The sequence below is a fragment of the Astyanax mexicanus genome, chromosome 18 (genome assembly GCF_023375975.1).
Source record: "Astyanax mexicanus isolate ESR-SI-001 chromosome 18, AstMex3_surface, whole genome shotgun sequence".
Lineage (NCBI taxonomy): Eukaryota > Metazoa > Chordata > Actinopteri > Characiformes > Acestrorhamphidae > Astyanax > Astyanax mexicanus.
In genome coordinates, this window is record NC_064425.1 from 12,947,723 (window position 1) to 12,967,931 (window position 20,209).

The 20,209-nt window shown below is 39.9% G+C and overlaps 1 protein-coding gene across 1 annotated transcript in view; it reads left to right on the plus strand.

Annotated features, from left to right (window-relative positions):
- Positions 1 to 2,079: 2,079 nt before the first annotated feature.
- The window catches only part of traf4a (tnf receptor-associated factor 4a), a 61,832-nt gene continuing 43,702 nt past the window's right edge, over positions 2,080 to 20,209 (plus strand). The window contains exon 1 of the mRNA XM_015605662.3: positions 2,080 to 2,662. Within this exon, the coding sequence (XP_015461148.1) occupies positions 2,520 to 2,662 (143 nt within the window). The 5' untranslated portion in view covers positions 2,080 to 2,519. The remainder of the gene's footprint in view (positions 2,663 to 20,209) is intronic.

Below are 20,209 nucleotides of genomic sequence, written 5' to 3' on the forward strand. Positions count from 1 at the left end.
CCTTCATATCAAAGAACAAAAAGTTTGCTTAAAAAACTGATTGCAAATACAGTAGTTCCTCTGTGTAAAATAAGTTCATTATAACAAGTCCTTCATAAGCAACATAGACAAAACATTTGCTTATAAAAGTGCAAAAGGCATTTGAACTTATTTATAACAAAGAACAAAAAAGTGAAAAACTGATTGCAAATAGCTCATTCAATAATAGCAGAAAACTAGACCACAGAGCGCCCGTGCCCGCTATTGTTTGTCAAAAGTAGAATTACATTATTTTTTTTATTATTATTTTTTTTTATTATGAAATTATGAAATTATTTTTGATCTATTCGCGGGCCGCACTGAGTGATGACGAGGGCCGTGTGCGGCCCCCGGGCCGCCAGTTGCCCATCCCTGGATCCCCAGGACTTTGGGAAAATATTCTTTGGACTGACGTGACAAAAGTGGAATTTATTATATAATTTCAGAAAAAGAACATATCGAATGTAACACTTTCCAATGTTTATTGCCAAGAAGCATTGTTGCAAGAAAACATACATTTTCTTCCTTTTTTTTACTATAACTATTGTTTTACCTAGATTAAGCTGAGTAATATGATTTCTGTATAGCAGTAAAAAGACAATTTTAAGGATCAAAACACAGTTTTTTTTAAATGATCCGAATAATAAAAAAACAAAACACAAACCCCTTAAATGCAATAGAAGCGTGCCTATCTTCTGTTCCTCCTCTCCTCCTGTCTGTCCTGCTGCTCTCTCTCCACTGGAAGCTGCAGATTCCGTCATGCGATGATGTAATTGAGGGTAATGCAGGTCTGAGAGCTGCTTGCTGCTCGGTGAGTCTGAGATCTTCCTCAGCTACAGGCTGGGGGTGAATGGAGAGGTGTGGAGAGGCTGGGGCTGGACTGGATAAGAGGATATTATAGATGCTGTAGCGCTGCGTTTTTGAATAAACGCTAAACGCTGCTGTTTTGGAACAATGCGTGTTTTTATATAGATCCAGTCTGTCTGATAAAGCGAGCCGGCCGGTAGAGGGCGCCTTTCCCCCAGATAACAGCAGCGCTGCTTCTGCTGATCTCAGCACTATTAATAATGATAACAGCTGGAGTCTGATACAGCTGTCTGTGATCAATAACAGCAGGGCCGTGCAGTTTAACACTATATATTACAGCACCTACTGCTAAGGTCAGCTCCTATTAATAACAGTCAAGCTAAAAAACGTGTACAGCTGTCCAGCGATCAATAATATATAAAAGCACCTAAGACTTTTTTCGCACAGCCATAAAAGAAAAATGCACTAAAGGAAAAAAAAATTATATATGTGAAAAGCAAAATAAAAATATATTTACATTAAATTTCTACAATCTCCATTTTTGACGATTTTTAGTTTATGTTATTTGAACATAACATAATTTAACATATTTTTTTTCCATTGACTTCTATTGAAAATTAAGGTTTTGTCTCTCCCCTGTAAAGTTACTAACTCAGTTCATTTTGAAATACATTTAGTGTTGGTGTGTGAATTGTATTCTGTAATGAAGTGGAGTGCATGTATAAAAGTACTTGTCCACGTGTCCTTATATATTATGTTTTTCCCATATGGGTCAGATGAAAGGAAAATAAATTATTCTCTTTCCTTAGAGAGGAAAGATAATAATTTCCCTAGGGGGAGAGAGAGAAAGAGAGAGAGAGAGAGAAAGAAAGAGGGAGAGAGAGGTACTTTTTGCACCTTGTTGTTTTGCAGTGTTTGGTGAATTTTGTTTCATTTATTTTTTGGTATACTTATTATTATTATTATTATTATTATTATTATTATTATTATTATTATTATTATTATTATTATTATACTATGTTTGATTTTGATGTTTTTGTGATTTGGCAACATTGTTATTGAAACAGTCAACAGTCAAACAGTCAACAGAGAGAGAGAGAGAGAGAGAGAGAGAGAGAGAGAGATAGAGAGAATGAAAGAGGAGAGAATGAGATAAAGAGAATGAGAAAAAGAATAGGAGAGAGAAAGAGAGAGGGAGAGAGTGTGATGTAAATTAGGCCCCTCCCACAGCCCCGGTGGGCAGGGCTCTGGGCTGTACCTAAACAGATGGGCTGTGGAGCTTTGTCTCCAGCGTGTCAGTGCTGAGTAGACCGCGGCGGGGGGCGCGCTGTGACCTGGGCCGTAATTCCTGCTGTTCGCTGATTCCCGAGCGGAGAACCGCGGCGGAGGCGCGTTTGTGTGTGGAGAGGAGACGGACTGAGGCGCGGGGAGCGCGGCTAGCTGGGTGAGGCGCTGTCGGTGCCGGTGCGGGGCTGGCTGAGCGGTTGAGCGGTTCAGTGTTTTGTGTAAGCAGAGGAATAAAGAGAGGAGGAGGACTGGAGCTGCTGCTGTAGGAGGAGGAGGACCGGAGCTGCTGCTGTAGGAGAGCCCGTGCTGCTCCTGTGTTTCTCCTGCTGTTTATTCAGCGCGGACAGAGCAGAGGCGGCTCTCCGCGGCCGGGCTGAGCCTTTGTCTGAGAGGCTGGAGGAGCGACGATGCCGGGCTACGATTACAAGTTCCTGGAGAAACCCAAGCGGCGGTTCCAGTGTCCGCTCTGCAGCAAGGCGATGCGGGAGCCCGTCCAGGTCTCCACCTGCGGACACCGGTTCTGCGACACCTGCCTACAGGAGTTCCTCAGGTAAACACACCGCACGCCACGGAGCGACACAGCGCGCATGCTCAGTGTTTATTACATCTACCTTACAATCACCTCACAACCATCACAACACACTGTATATACTGTATACCTCATATCTCACTGTTCCGAGATACTATCTCATTATTCTCACATAACAAGCCTTTATTCTGAGATGCTACCTAATTATATCATTATTCTGAGACACCAAGTCATCATCTTGAGATACTTAGTTGTTATTATGAGACCAAGCCATTTTTGAGTTGTTATTTTGATACAGTCGTTATTTTGAGGCGCTATCTCATTAATTTGAGATACTATGTTCTTATTCTGAGACACTAAGTCGTTATTTTAAGATACTAAGTCGTTTTTCTGAGGTGCTATCTCATTATTTTGAGATACTAAGCCATTATTTTGAGCTACTAAGTCATTATCTTGAGGTACTAACTCATTATTTTGAGATACTGAGTCATTATTTTAAGACAGTAAGTCATTATCTTGAGCTAATAAGTCATTATTTTGAGATGCTATGTCCCAATTTACTTAATAATGAGAAAAAAGTATGTGCTGGATGTATTTTTTTTAGCTGGCAGGAATGGGCTTCCATATATAAACACACACACACACACACACACATACACACACACACACACACACACACACACACACACACACATCGTTATCTGTGTAAAGCGTGTTGCTATTGAGCTCTGTGTGGTCACAACACACACACACACACACACAGTTTACATTTAAAGGTATTGCACCATGTGACCATATCAGCCAATCAGCTGCCTCTAAGATAGATTATTTATTTATTTCTTATTATTGTTGTTTTGTAGTTAAAGGCTCCATTAGGAATTACTGGATTATACTAAGTTAAAACACTACTGTATAGCGCTGGGTGACTGTAAGGGAGAGGAAGGTGTGTAAAGGTCTTTAAATGTTTTTGTGAAACTGGTGGTCAACTGCTGTCTATGATTGTCATGTCTATGAGACTATATTAATCAAAGTCAAACACATTATAATGCATTTATGTGGTATTTTTAACATGGCTATAAAATCTTTATGAAGTGCAATGTCATTACAGTATAAAATTACAATGTGTCATAAGCTGTGTTTATAATATGTTGTACATCAATAACAAGAAAAAAGGATTCAAAACCAGTAATAATTAGCAGGATGCAGCAATTCCTAGTCTGTTGGAGTCTTTGTTTGTTGACTACTATAAATGTTATGTCTTATATTCTCATTGTAATACATTATAAGCCGTGTTTATAGTATGTTATACATCATTAACAAGAAATCAGTAAGTTTAAGCTTAGATATAAGAAAGAAGCCTATTTAAATTTACTGATATACAGCAGTGACTGACTGAAGAGAAGGAATTTCAGCAGGAACTACTAGTGTCATGAGGTCTTTGACTGTTTTGTGGTTGTTTTTGACACTAGTGGCCAGATGTTATAAAAGGCATCAAAAATTTCTAAGAATGTAATGTCTATAAGACTGTATGACTGTATAAACATATTTATACCACAAAAAATGCTATAATGCATTCATAAGGCATTATAACCATGGCTATAAACAAACTTCCCGCCTCAGGGAAGACAGTTGAAGACGGTTTATCAGGATATGCACTGCATAAATACACACACTCAACTCAGAATCAGACTTGTTTACTTGTGTAAAAGTTAATTGACCAAAGCTGGAATGACAAGTTCAATCAACTTTAATCCTGTCTGGCTTATAAACATGTTTGCACACATTTGTACAAAAATATAACAAAATATAGCCATGTTTATAATGCACTGCATCAGGCAGATAGAAATAAGGCATTGTGATAATATTGCATGTTGCATATAAGCTCTGTTTATAATGTGTTATACATATATTGCATACACAAACTCTATAATCTATAAACACTTACTGAACTGTTTTATTATAACTTCTTTCAGCCACTTATAGATTAAAATTGTTTATGATATATTGTAAAGTAAAGTAAAAATTAGAGAATAGATTATTATTGATATTATATCGTAATAGATGCATATATGATGTTTAAATCCACACAAATTCTAATACACTTTAAACTGTATTTGTGGGGTTAAAGTAGTTTTAAAATAATTAAGCCACTTCCAAAAACTAGTACTTTGGTAGTAGTTTTTTGTAATTGATGTATAACATAGTATAAGCACAGCTTAAGATGCACTATGATTATGATCACTCGTAAAACCCGTATTGCATAATGAACATGGCTAAAATGTGTTATGCATTGTAAACTATGGTTATAACACTCTATTAATGTTTTATAATGTGTTCAAAGAGTCTTATAGAGGGAGACAGACTGAAATAATGTTTGAAATTGGTTGAAAATAGCTTGAAATGGTCAGGCCAGCTTTGCATAAATTGACTTTTTCCCAAGTCTGGTAGAATCTGAGCTGTACAGTAAGTACACACACGTGTGTGTTTGGTTTGTTGTGTGTGTGTGTGGCTTGTTGTGTGTGTGTGTGTGTGTCTGTCCTCCTGCCCTGAGGCAGTTCCCTGCGCTTGGAGGGGGGGGCAGACAGGGGTTAGACAGAGGAGCTGTCTGTCTCACAGTCAGGATTAGTGAGGTATTCCTTTATTGGAATCAGGGCAGCGCAGTGCTGAAAGACGGGCAGACCATTCACTCTCAGCTCGTTTGAGCTTCACTGATTGGAGAGACGTCAGGGCGCTGAGGCGTGCACTGACGCTCCATATGTGCCAGCCTCTGAATATTTCCACATTATCACTGGGTAGCACCACACTGTGGAGAACATATGCTGAAACTCTGTTACCTTCCAGTAGATCCACACTGTGGAGTTCATAAGCTCATATATATACTGCCACATTCCAGAAGTTCCACACGGTGGGAGTGCATTTTCTTTTTTTCGTCTATATACACTGTTAACTTGAGTAACTGGAGTATATTCGCTCATATATGCTTTTAATTTAATATATTTAAATGCCTACCAGTAGTTCCATGCTTTGCACTATATGTCCTCCCACATACTGTTCACATCCAGTACTTCCACTTCCATGTGTAGTTTAGGAGTGGCACCATATATTGATAATGATATATTGATATATCGTTTTGAAATACATATATTTGATATACATATTGTCAGGTATGGATATTTTTATTGATGCTCTAATCTCCCTATTGTGAAGTATCGAAAGGAATTGTGTTGTGATATATGCAGTATCGTATATTGTATATATTCATTTGCTTATAAATATGCTTTTAGCTTAATATATTTCAATATCTACCAGTAGTTTTTCACATTGTGAAATTTATATACTCATACATACTCCCAACATCCAGTAATTCCACACTATGGAATTTAGAGGCAGGACAATATATCTATATCACAATATATTGCATTGTTTAGATCGGAAGGTATCATAAGATTCTGTGTGACTGTCACAAATACAATGTTAACTACCAGTAGTCCCACACGGGTGTACATATATACTACATATACTGTTAACTTGGTATATTTGGCGATATATAATATTACCTACCAGCAGTCCCACAGTGTTAAATTGTATATTTGCTCATGTATACTAATATCTTTTAAGTTTATTTGGTCTTATAAACAGTTATATACAGCTGTATAGAGACTATATATATATATAAGACTATATATTCTAATATAGTCTTATTTTTCCAATGGAACCATACTTCAGAGAGTGAGTATAAACATATACCATTAACATTTAATAGTTCTACACCATATAATTACACATCCATAAATATACTCATACTATTCCAGTAGCCCCAAACTCTGGGATCCTATTGCTTATATATATATGCAGTTAACTTTTAATAGTCTCTCATTGTACATTGATATCAGCATGTTGAACAGATGTTTAGATTTATTTGCTACATTAAGCCAAAAATAAATATATTTATTGATATGAAATATCTGTATTTTATCCATTTTTGTGTCTCACATATACAGCTGAAACTGGGGTCTTTTAAAGATTTATATCACTTCATATTTATGTTCAGAAACTGAAGCAGATTACTTAGATTAGTGTTTTGTCAACAGTAGATAGACTATGCACTGCCTCATCCCGTCCCCAAGTCCTATTAAAAATAGAAAGGGCTTATCTGATTGTATCACTCTGTAGCGGCGCTATATATGTGCCTTATTTCCCCCACATATTCAAATGACTGCTGCATGTTATATCCTCCTTTCTCGCTGTTGTACACTGTAAGCACTTACACTGGATGGTACGCAGCTAGCTTTAGCTCAGTCTGGTAGCTCCACTTTCTGTAAATAACATTAAAAAGTTGTGTTTATTTGAAATCCTCACTGTCAGAAAGCGTTTGGTGCATTTCTCATGCTTTTGTTTCACGTCTTTTTGGTACATATCTGGTTTGTACTGTAGCTCACAGTCTCGCTTCCAGCCTAAAGCTGTGCCCTGTCCTCCTCTGACTCCCACATTTACAGTGTGGAGTAATTCCGCTGTGGGGCATGCTGTACAGCCGTGCACTTGGAGGTATTGATCGGTGGAGATAAGGAAACGAAAAGACAGAGAGTCGTTTGAATGAAGCCGGGCAGGGAAAGGTGATTCATCAGGCAATCTGCGTGTCCTTGAGGGATGATCTGATGAGCACTTTTCCTTTGAAAGTAGGTTGACGCCAGGTTAACCAGCCATTATATAGGATTTGTATAAAGGAGTATTTGGCCTGTTCGTTTAGCTGTCTCAAGGTCCAATAAAGTGGCAGCATTGTAGTCAGACTCGATGCTCATACGGGAAAAAAACGTCGCCTTTCAAAACACTGTTCATCTGAAATTGATGAACACATTCTCTTATTTCTATATATATATAAGGAAGGAAAATGTTTTTTAATGATTTATGACTTATTTTAAATATATTAATGGACCCTGAGTAGTTGTAGAGATTTTTTTGAGAATTTGCATCCGGTGAAACTAGTTATAAGCAGTTTATAAGGTGAACTCCTGTTAACCCTCCTGTTATGTTAATTTGTCAGGAATAGCAATGTTGTTCCCCATGTTCAAACTTTTCTTAATGTTTCAATTTATTACATATAAAACGCAGTAGTTTTACATAACATTGCAATTTTAGTTTTTTTGCAGGGGGTGGTTGCAAATATGTGAACCATTATCATATTATATGTTGATTACACTAATAATAGGTTTAATACTAAAAAAATACTTTTAACTATGTTTTCCCTAGAGCTTCAAACTTTAAAATGGGTCAATTTGACCCGTAACATAACAGGGGGGTTAACAGCCTTTTAACATAGCCATGCCAAACAGCTTGCTGCTAATTGTGCACGAGGAGAACAGTCCACATGATGCTGGTGTGAAAGCCCTAAAAGAAAATCATTGTGGTAGGTGGATCACCATGTCAGTCAACTGTGGAGCTTCGAAAGTGTCAGTGGTTAGCAGGGAAACTGCACCACTCTTTGGCTAAGGGTGGAACTGTGTCTTTAATACAAGCAGATGTGGACTGACCTTAGTGTGCCAGCAAAAAATAGACAAGATACAATAGAAAAAAAACACAAATAGTGTTTTTTTTATAGGGAAAAAAATGTGTGGAAAAAAAAGCCTTACACTGGAGCCCTGTCAATTAACAAACAAATAAAAGCACAGCATGCCTCCATGCATTTATCTCTACAGTGATCCAGAATGCATCAGAAATTTGTGGGATCCTCTAACAAGAGACTGATTCTGAACACACTTACACATTTCCACGTCTGATGCTTATCACACCAAACTGTTTAGTCTAAATGACTTCAGTTAAAAGATTATCTATATTGCTTTATTGTAAAACAAACGTAATATGCAGGTAGCGATAAGCCTTGTGTTCTATCATGTGATGATCTTGTAGTGAGCACAAAGAAATGTTTTCCCACCCATAATTTATCCGTCTGAACATGTCAGCCCTTCCTAATGTTGAGAATATGCTTTGCCCTGTGCCCAAGGGCCAATGTCTGTGCTAAAAAAAAACGACATTAAGAAACTACACCTCGTGTGATGTGAGTCACCATGTATTTACAGCACCAAACCTTAAGAACTACAGATCTACTATACATGCTGATTTCAGTGATCAAATTTTATGATGCTAGAAATTGTTAGCTTGAGTTTTCACTCAAGCAAACAAGATTTGGGCTGATTCAGGGTTCATCCAGCAGAACCGACGCAGAGCCAGATCTTATGGCGTAGAGTTTTTTGGCTGGTGTTGTTAATGGTCCGTATATCCACAGAAGGAGGAATGTGTAAATAAAGCGGCGTCTCTGGAGGCCAGTTAAATCCTTGGGAGAGGCTCTGGAGGTCCACCCTCATGGCTTATCACACCGCGGTCGACCGTGAGTCACATGCCTGTGCCATGAGTGCGGGTTGGGCAAACCTTGGACCCAAGGCAGTTAATTCACTGCTTCATCATGAAGGAATGCCCGATGATAAGGGTTAATGACTCCAAACCCACACACAACAAAGCATGCTAAGTGATAAGTCTGTGGTTACAGCTGGTTAGACAAGCAATGTCAAGTGTGTCACCCTCGGTGTAGAATGGCATGGTGTCCTTCGCACACCGCAAGGAACAAATCTGACCTTCGGTGGAATTTGTCCTCAAGTGAGTTTGTTCTCTATGACTCAGTATCCTGAAATGAGGACGCCAGCCTGTAGCATCCGAGCAGATATTACAATTAATGTGTTACTTGAGCCCTGGGCACTGATTAACGTGCATTAAAAAGTGGTCTTTATCTGGATGTTGCCCATTTAACACATTTAAAAGATTGGGTTTAAGATCAGAATGTGTTTGGACCAGTTGTCATTTACCTAGACATGCACTGTTTGGGAACAATTTACATTAGACGTGTATTTTATATTCATATTCTAACATAACGACATTGGGAATCAACTCTCTTTTGTTGCATTTGGGATCAGCCAGTTAGAAAGTATATTGCTTAATCCGTTTTGACGTCTTGCACAGAATTCTACTCTCAATCTCAATCTTTCAAGTGGATTTTTGGTGAGTTTATAAGGTTTCATCGATCATTTGCCCTTTTCACATATACATGCAGACACGTTATATCCCAAATGGGATGCTTCACTTTATTAGCAACCAAATAATTTACTTTAACTTGACTTTATTTTGACTTAAACCTATTCTGCCAGTTCCCTGCATTTTCACACCCTGGGTTGGCAGGTATAGCACACAACAGCATGCAAACACTGTGCTGTAGCCATGGAAACGGCCAAGTTGGCTATTTATTTTTCTGCTGAACAGGTAATCACTGAGCTTCAGTAAGGTTGATGTGCATTGATGGGTAATTTACCACCAATGTGTGTCAGTTCCGGCCATAAAAATATATATATTTTTTGTGCATCACTTCATGCAATCTTTTTTTGTAAACATGACAATGCAAGAGCTTTACACATCACAGTAAATTATTTTATTGCAGTGTTCCGTAATGCCGAAGACTCTCAAAAGGCTCTTTCGGACACATCGTTCCTTGTCCTCTAATGTTTTTTTTAGACAAACTCCTTTTCTCATTCTTCATTCTCTGCTATCTCTTCAGAAGCGATGTCTCGTAGCGAGTGCCCAGTGCACCCAATGCAGCCAATACAGCGGAAGGATGAGTTTAACCAGAACAGAAAGGCCTGACTGATGATGGGCAAAGTGAAGAAGAAAGGCTGACTTCTGTCCTGCTCTGGCCATCTGCAGGAACAGCATCCCTCTCTCTTTCTCTCCATTAAAAAGACCAAATGAATTGACCTCTGTCTATTGAGAACCCGTTTAACTGGAGGAACAGAACAGTGGCCTCTTTGCCCAGCAGATAGCTGGTGTCTCTGTACTGGATGAATGGTTTGGGAAGTAGACTCGTGCCCAGTGCCAGGGCTGAGCCAACCACCGGGGCGGCGGGGGGAGGAGTGGGAGTTTGGCAACTCGGACTCGGCTATACTAATTGGGAGATGTTGTACTCCGGCTGCTTGAATGACTTCCTCCAGCGCTCCTCACGGACGCTCCAGAGCCACTGAGGTGGCCACCTGGCCTCCAGCCTCTGCGGGGTTTCAGGGAGCTCCACGGCTCCAGCACTAAATGGATCCGTTTATACTCACAGGATTTGCAGAATAATGGCACACGTGCATGAGAACAGGGTCAATAGCTGCTCTCATAAAAAAAAAAACTAACTCCAGTTTTCCCTCCAGACAGCTGCATTCTGGGAAAGCAATAGAACCAGATGATGTAGAGCGAAGTTTGGCAACACCAGTCAATGTACGTGGAAATTTATACATCAATAAAATATTGTATGGCATTGGTAATGCACGTTTACGTAATTGTGGGAAACATTTCCAGATTTTTGCTGAAAAGTTCTGACTGATTTACTATAATGTTCCAAGCCAACAGCATCTTTAAACACATTATTTTATTAATAAATGAGGATTAGTGAAAAATAAAGTGTGCACTTTCGTGATTGTGTTGATTAATGATACATAAACCACATCATTGCGCCTAAAAGAGTCTGATGGTAAATTGCTCTGTATGTTTCTGGCTTTAAAATATTCAAGTATTTGACACAGGCATTGATTGTAATACACAAAATTCATTTATTTATTAATCTGTATACTTAAAACTTTAATTTAAATTCCATTAAGACAAACAACGTTCCTGTGACTGGCTGAGACTAGTGTTACCTATATGTTAAATTTAACTTATTTAGCTGATTTTAGGCAAATGCCAACTACTAATTTGATATTAACTTGATGTTAACTACTGAATAGATGTTATCTAGATGTTGATTACACTACACTCATGTTCATCAGTAGTTACCATCTACCTATCAGCTAAAGTAGATAATAGCTACATAACATCTAGCTTAAATCAGTATTTAACATCTGGATAACATATGTTACAGCTATTAACATCTAGCTAACTCCAGCTAAAGAAGTTTACATCTACATGATGTCAGTAAGATTAGTTATCGTCTAGTTAACATCTATCTAATATCAGCAAGTGTTGTTAACATCTAGATAACATCTTGCTAACATAAGCTAGAATTGATAACATTTAGTTTAAATCTGGTTAAGATCAGCTAGAATTGTTAATATCTAGATAACATCTGGTTAACATCAGCTAGAGTAGTTAACATTTAAATTACACCTAGCTGACATCAGCTGTAGTTGTCAACATTTAGTTAACATCTTGTTAACATCAGCTAGAGTAGTAAAAATCTTGATAACATGTAGCTAACATCAGCTAGAGTTGATAACATCTAGCTAACATCAGCTAGAGTAGGTAACATTTAAATTACACCTAGCCGACATCAGCTATAGTTGTCAACATTTAGTTAACATCAGCTAGAGTAGTAAAAATCTTGATAACATGTAGCTAACATCTAGAGTTGATAACATCTATCTAACATCAGTTAGAGTAGTAAAAATCTTGATAACATGTAGCTAACATCAGCTAGAATTGATAACATCTAGCGAACATCAGCTAGAGTAGTTAACATTTAAATTACACCATGATCTATGAAAGCAGAGCACAGACTCGGGACAATCAATAGCCTGGACCAGAGTTTAACCCCCTGGGTGCAGAGCTTTAGATGCTGCTTCAGTTTACTAGATGTCCTGGGGTTCCTAACAGTCCTAATCCATAAATATGTTTGCTGAGTCCAGCGCAGTTCAAGTTGGGTCAAAAAGCGCAGCTCGGAAAGCTCATTAGTGCTGTCTGATGATTTCAGTTCAATTCCACAGTGTGGCAGAACATCACGGGTCTGCTGGCTTATGAATGCATGGACCAAACATGTGGAAGTCTGGTGTGACCATGTGGACGTCTGGTGTTATTTAAGGTTTATCTCAGGTTTCTGTTGAATAGCGAACGTAGTTGGTTCAATGGCTTGTCATGAGGTTCGCCTTCTCTCGCTGTTGTGACTTTTATTGTTCTGAATAAAGTGCATGGAAGAAGAATGGGCCATGTGTGCTGGAAGTTTTCTCCAAAGACTTTGTCAGTTTTGCTTTTCCAGCGAAGCGGTTGAGGGAGAAAGAGTGATGTCATGGCCCAGGGACTTGGGCTAAGAGGAGAAGATAACTTTCAATTACTTTCTTTAGTTTTTAATCATAGTTACTAGAGTTCTAGAGGTACTAAACCCTTCTTAACTTTTTTTTCTTCACTCTGAGCTTCAAACTCATCCCAAATCACCTGGGTTGGGTTTTTATTTCCGGTGTTTTTAAAGATCAAACACTTGTTTTTTTCGTCAATTGAACTACAAGGGTTGGACAATAAAACTGAAACCAGACCACAATCATTTATTGTGGTGACGGACAGTTCTGGTGGAATCAGGAGAGTTGAGGTGCACATTGAATTCTGCCATAATTTGGGCAACCGTGGTTTTATGTTTTTTGGATACAATCCGGGTCAGCACCCGAACATCCCTTTCAGACAGCTTCCTTCTACAGCGTCCACAGTTAATCCTGTTGGATGTGGTTCGTCCATCTTGGCGGTATGCTGACTATACCCTGGATACCGTGGCTCTTGATACTTGATCACAAACACTTGCTGTCTTGGTCACAGATGCGCCAGCAAGACGTGCACCAACAGTTTGTCCTCTTTTGAACTCTGGTATGTCACTCGTAATGTTGTGTGCATTGCAATATTTTGAGCAAAACTGTGCTTTTACCCTGCTAATTGAACCTTCACACTCTGCTCTTACTGGTGCAATGTGCAATTAATGAAGATTGGCCACCAGGCTGGTCCAATTATAATAGCCATGGAACCTCCCACACTAAAATGACAGGTGTTTCAGTTTCATTGTCCAACCCCTGTGCATGTGTTCATTCATACTTTTAAAATCTATAATATTAATCTACAATGAAGTAAATGATACAAATAAAAAAATGAAGATTTGGAAAGTGTACATCCTGCTCCAGCTGAAAGCAAGCCTATGGAAGAGCCACGTGCAGGGGGAGGTTTACAAAGTTGTGCGCCAACAACGCTACGGATTACAAGCAGTGCTGTTTTTAAGTGCGGATTACTAAGCAAAGAGAGTGTCATTAACCCAGCGTATTGAATAGTCCAAACAAGTGCTGAGTGACCACTTAAGACTCTCATTCAGCTGTCCCATTCAGCTGTCCAGCACCTCCGAGTGCACAGGCCGCATTCCTCTCGTGATTGACCACTGTGCTGCAAAACCCTTGTAGGTTCTGGACCATTGTGCAAACAGCGTTTGGAGGGCGTTTGTGTGGACGAGGCACGTTTGAGAAGATTGAGAACATGCCCAGACATGCTTGCAGCCTAAAGAACTTTTTATAAAAAACAAAAACCTCTCCCTCCCACTGGGGTGCCAATCCAAACTCAGCTATTCCAGCTATGCGCTAAAGCACTTTTGCTCCACATATTGTGCATGCTGGGACCACGCCGCCTTTACCCAAACCCAAAAGTTCTCTGAGGTTCCACCAGCTGGCAGGAGGAACACCTCAGGGCGAGAGAGTGTGCTGCGTCACTGTGCATGTAGAGATTTGCATGTTAGCAGAGTTGCGTGTTAGCGAGAGTGCTAGAAAGCTCTTTATGATATGGACAAACCTGTTCTGCAGACGATGGGTGTGTGTGTTTGCGTGTGTGTATAAGCCTGTTTCATTTAATAACAGGATTGTTTGCATGTAGATATGCAAGCTTTTGTTTCCCAGGTAGCTTTTCACAGTTGGGTTTTGTTGGTTCTTGGGCTAATTGTGAGTAACTTGTGATTCATCAGGTAATTATCAAGCACTTGAATGTGAAATCATTAAAAGTGCAGTGCAGGGTTGCAACAGGGTTTGTCTCAAGTTTCTGGAAACGTGAATGGATGGATTTCAGAAGGAAGTTAGAAGGTTAGGTTAGAAACAACTCAGAATTTTAGGTCTGTTTGGCAGAAGCAACCATCTCCATTATGAAATAATAACATATAAATGTTCTATATAGCCTGTTTGCACTGTTTGAAGGCATTACAACCATCTAGATATACTGTAAGTGCATCTCCAAAAAATTGAATATCATTGAAAAGTTACTTTATTTTAGTAATTCAGTTCAAAATTTGAAACTCATATATTATATAGATGTATTACACACATAGTGATCTATTTTAGGCATTTATTTCTTTTATCATAGATGGTTATGGCTTACAGCCAATGATAACCTCTAAAAACAGTTTCTCTTAGAAGTTGAATATTACATAAGAATATTAGGTACTTTTGGCAGTGTGGGCAGTGTGCCAAGTCCTGCTGGAAAATGAAATCCACATCTCCATAAAAGTTGTCAGCAGAGGGAAGCATGAAGTGATGCACTGACTTTGGACTTGACATAACACCGTGGACCAACACCAGCAGATGACATGACTCTCCACTTCATGCTTCCCTCTGCTGACTGCTGACAACTTTTATGGAGATGCGGGTTTCATTTTCCGGCAGGACTTGGCACACTGCCCTCACTGCCAAAAGTACCGATTGGTCTTATATAATACTCTAATTTTCCATCTATCTATCTACTCTTCTCTCTTTAAAGGAGTATGAATGCTTTGTTATGCTATTCTATTCTGATTATATCAGAGTGAGAGAATTTTCTTAAAAGTCTTAAAATACAGTAATATTGTTTATCGCAATAATTTCTGTGACGATTAATCATCCACAAAAAATTGTTGAAATTGTTTTGTTGAAATGGTCTCATACCAGCACAAGTCATTAATCTGCAGTGTAATTTTCAGTGTGTTATTACCCTGCCATGTCTGTCTCACATTTGTCAAACATAGTAGTATCATAGAAGCATGGAGGCATGGAAGGTGGTTGGCGTGGGAGAGGGAAGGGAGGGCTAGGCTAAGCTAAGCTTGCTAAGTGACCAGTGGCGTGAAAAAGCTCGTGTTGCATAGCTGACAGCCAGGCATGTGAAGAATCTGCATGCTGGCCATGGGGAGCAGCTGGGAGCGAGGGGAAGGAGGCGTATCCAGCAGGAGGCACCTGTCGGCGTGAAAGAGCCTCTTATAGGCCTCAACAGGTGCTGGAACAGGAGTTTAACTCGCTCGGTTAAAGCCTACACTGATTCTCCATTATTACAGCAACATCCGGACCACAGCCGGAGATAAGGTCACGGCCTCCGGTTCCATCGCTCCCTTCCGTTCTGTTCCTCAGAGTGAGAGGACACCTGTGATGGTTCCTCTCAACAGACCCGTTCTGTTCAGCGAGGTGGTCTCGCTCAACGCTCGATCAACCACAGCAGTGTGTTCTTTTATCCACTCTTCCCTCTGCAGCCTCGCTGCCAGTTCTGCACCCCGTCAATACAGCTCTCCCGTCCACGTCCAAGTCCTGTCCTCGACTGACACAGCTGCACCATTGATCCTGTGAAAGAGGCAACGGGTGAAAGTGACTTCCTCTCGCCTGGAATGAACCACAGAAGAGCTTCCTCTCACAGCTAATTCATTAGCTGATGAGCTTCCTGTTTTTCCAAACTACCAGTCTGGTCGTTCACACCACCGGACTGAAGTGACTCAAATCTTTTTATTTTGGCCTTAATTTGACACAGATCAGAAGTTTTCAGTACTGTGTGAGTATGTCAAATTAGATCTTTTTAAATCAGATTTGAGTCACTTTCATTGAATAAATGAATCTTATTGTGAACAGTGATGATTTCACCACTAGCACGCCAACCCTCCTTGTTGTTCACACGACCAGACTGAATGACTCAAATCGGATTTTTTTGGGCTTAATTTGACACAGATCAGATGTTTTCAGGACTGTGTGAATATGTTAAATTAGATCTTTTAAAATCAGATTTGTGTCACTTCCGTTAAATGAATGAATCTGATTGGATATGGTAAGATTGCATTGCATTTCATGTTAGTGCTGTTGTTGAACAGGACTTTACCACTAGCTTGCCAACCCTCCTTGTCTAACAGTCCAACCAGCTAAGCAGATTGTAATAATAATAATAATAATAATAATACTTTATTTTTATAAGCACTTTTCTAAAACCCAAAGACGCTTGTGTCTTTTTGCTGAAGGCTGGAACTATATTCGATATCCTACTGGTGTGGGTTTCCTCCCTTTCAATAATGTGCACAAACATCTGCCCTCTTATTTAAAATATTCAGTGTTAAATGTAAATAATAGAATAATTGAAATTAAACAAGTAACTCCCAGTGCCAGTAATCAAGCAATGAATAGATGTTTCCTCTCACAGCTAATTCATTAGCTGATGAACTTCCTGTTTTTCCTAACCAATGTTTCCCCAATCTGGCAGCATAGCAAGTCTTTGGGGTTGTGTTTTATTGAGTTGGATTGTGTGATTCCCTACAGCTAATCTCTAAACAATGAACAGACACTCCTCTCGTGCAGGCTCGGTGCCAGAACTTAATTATAAGCGCCTGGAAACACATTCCACGTGAAATGGGGAAATGCGAATGAATCTATAGCATATTTATTTATACAGGAGCAATACTAATCCATGCCTGCAAGCTAGGCTAGGCTAAGGTAAGCTAAGCTAAGTGTGTATGTGTTACTGTTGGCTGTCATTTGACTGAACTGCAGTAACGACCGTAGGAATGGAAAATAAAATTTCACAAATTCTGGTTTCTGTGAAATGTTACAACATTTCATAATAAATAGCACAATTTGTGTGTGCTAGCAGTGTACCTGGCTAATTACCTTGTTGCAATGGTACATTAGCATCTGGCTATCACCTAAATTACATGCAGCTATTAGATCCTATTGGTGTGGGTTTCCTCCCTTTCAATGATGCTCCGACATGCCACAGGTCAGAGAATAAAAGTATGTAAATTGATCATAATTATTATTGAATCAGATGGCTTGGGAATGCCCAAACCAGTATAAGTTACAAGGTGTTATCTTGTGTGAGGCTGATATCGGGCAATAGATGGATGGGATGTTCCATTTCCGAAGTTCTGTGGTCATTTAATGTTCCTCGATCCACATCCAGTGTCACATGATTACCATTATAAAATGATTGTGACCAGCAGTGTCTGGCAAGAATTGTCCACATGAACAGAAAAGCAGCTCTGGCAACAATCATCCATATTCAGTACAGGAGATCCCACTAGCATATCTGGCAGGTCAGTGTTCTTTACCTTTAGGGGACAAGACAAAAGTCATGGGACACTGTGCAAGTGTATATCCAGTCTGAAATGTATAAAATTACGATTACTTAAGTAATTTAGACACCCTCAATCAAGAAATGTATACATCTAATCGACTTGAAAACACAGTCCTGTTTAAATACATCAGCATCTGGAGATAATGCTTGCTGGGTAGATGTTTCTAGATCTTTTTGGCACCATTTTCGCACCACAATGACATTTATAAAGCCTATTATAATTCCAGTGGAACTAGACGGCTGTGGTTTTGGTAGCTAAGTGCTGAAATTGCTTTCCGCAGACTGTCTGCATTTTATGTATAGAGCTATATAAATAAAATGGATATGAATCAGCCAGCGTTCTCCTCTGATCCCCCTCAGAGCTGGACCTGCTCTTGTTTTAGCAGAACGAGCCATTATTATGCCATTATTATGCCATTATTCACATGTAATGATATATGTGAATTATATTATATCAGGGCTGCACGATACGGCCAACATTTATTTTACAACATTTATATTGCCATGGTATTGTTTCAGTGTTGTTATTAAGATATTTAGGCAGGTATCTGAAAAAGGAAACCAACTGTTTTATTGCTTTTTAAACGAGTAAAATTACGTTTTATCCAATTAATGGATTAATTAAAGGAATTTTCAGGAGAATACTGAATTTTTTAAATGTTCGATAGCTCCAGCCCAACATATGATGATGCCACACTTTAATGATGTTGCTTTTCTTAACAAAGAAAAGGATGCATCGTAATCCTTTGTTCTTTTTCTCCTTCTTCGCGACGGTGACCTACCGGTAACGTCCTGATGGTGTGATGCGTGAACAGGAGCTTGATCACGGTTTTATCAGCTGTAGCCTGTTGTGTTGTTCTCTCAGACACACACACACACACACACACACACTCGTACGCCCTTCTCTCACTGACACAAAGAGCCTCACCTTCCCTCGTTACCATGGCCACTAAAGCGGTGGTCCCAGCCAATCGCTGTCTGGGCTGAGGAGTAAGGCAGACGTGCAGAGATGAATGAGCTTGCTGACAAATAAATGATGATCCCTGTTTCTGTGATTCTCTCTCTCTCTCTCTTTCTCTCTCTTTCTCTCTCTCTCTCTCTCTCTCTCTCTCTCTGTCTCTCTTCACCCACCCACTCTTTCCTCTGATCTATGAACTGCAGTGGAAGCAGAAGAAGCGTCTTGATTACGTAATGCCTCCTCGTCTGCTTTGAAGCCACTCTGAGAAAAGTGACTTGCTAAAGCTTTTTAAGAGGCTTTGATTTCAGGAGATGTTTGAGAGAGAGAGAGAGAGAGAGAGAGACACTGAGAGGGAACTAGAGAGAGCGAAAGAGAGAAACTGAGAGGGAACTAGAGAGAGCGAGAGAGAGACACTGAGAGAGAACTAGAGAGAGAGTGAGCGAGAGACACTGAAAGTGAACTAGAGAGAGAGAAATAGAGAGAGAGAGACAGAGAAAGAGAGTGAACAAAAGAGAGAGAGAGACACTAAGAAGAAACTACATAGAGAGAGAGAGAGACACTTAAAGGAAACTAGAGAGAGAGACACTAAGAGGAAACTAGAGAGAGAGAGAGAGAGAGAGAGACACTGAGAGGAAACTAGAGAGAGAGAGAGAGACTAAGAGGAAACTAGAGAAAGAGAGACAATGAGAGTGAACTAGAGAGAGAGACACTAAGAGGAAACTAGAGAGAGAGACAGACACTAAGAGGAAACTAGAGAGAGAGAGAGAGAGAGAGAGAGAGACGGTGAACTACAGAGAGAAATAGTGTCAAACACTGACAGAGAGAGAGAGACACAGAGTGAACTAGAGATATGCAAAGAGAGAAAGAGAGAGAGACACTGGGAGACAGAGAGACACTGAGTAAGAGAAAGAGAGAGAGAGAGAGAGAGAGAGAGAGAGAAATATATGAATATGTAGGTAGAGAGACAGCAGCAGCAGCAGCCTAAGAGGAAAGTTTGGAGCTCATCTTCTCAGGATGGTGGAGGTGACTCATGACAGATTAGGCGCGTGTGCATTCCCACGCCGTCCACCAGCTCCCGATGACTCAGCCCGTCAGTTACTCAGCTGCAGAAAACGGGCGCCCAATCGCTAACTTCCCCAGCTAAAGTGCCTCACTCTCAAACAACTCCTAACTTCTGCTAACTTCTGACTCAGCCAAAAGCAGAGTTCTCCAGCACTCAGGCCCAGCGAGCTGCTCACCTCACCTCACCCCGGCTCATCACTTCCAGTTCCACACTTCCTGCGAGGGTGAGGACACCGGAGGCATAATTAGACAGAAAGGCAGCATTATGAGGGTGTGGTTCACTTCCAAACAAACACTTCTACTGCTTCCAAACTTCTGCCTCCGCTCAACTGGGATTGCACTAAATGAAGCCTCCCACCCCTGGAGCACCTCCATTCATCACTCTGTAGGTAGAA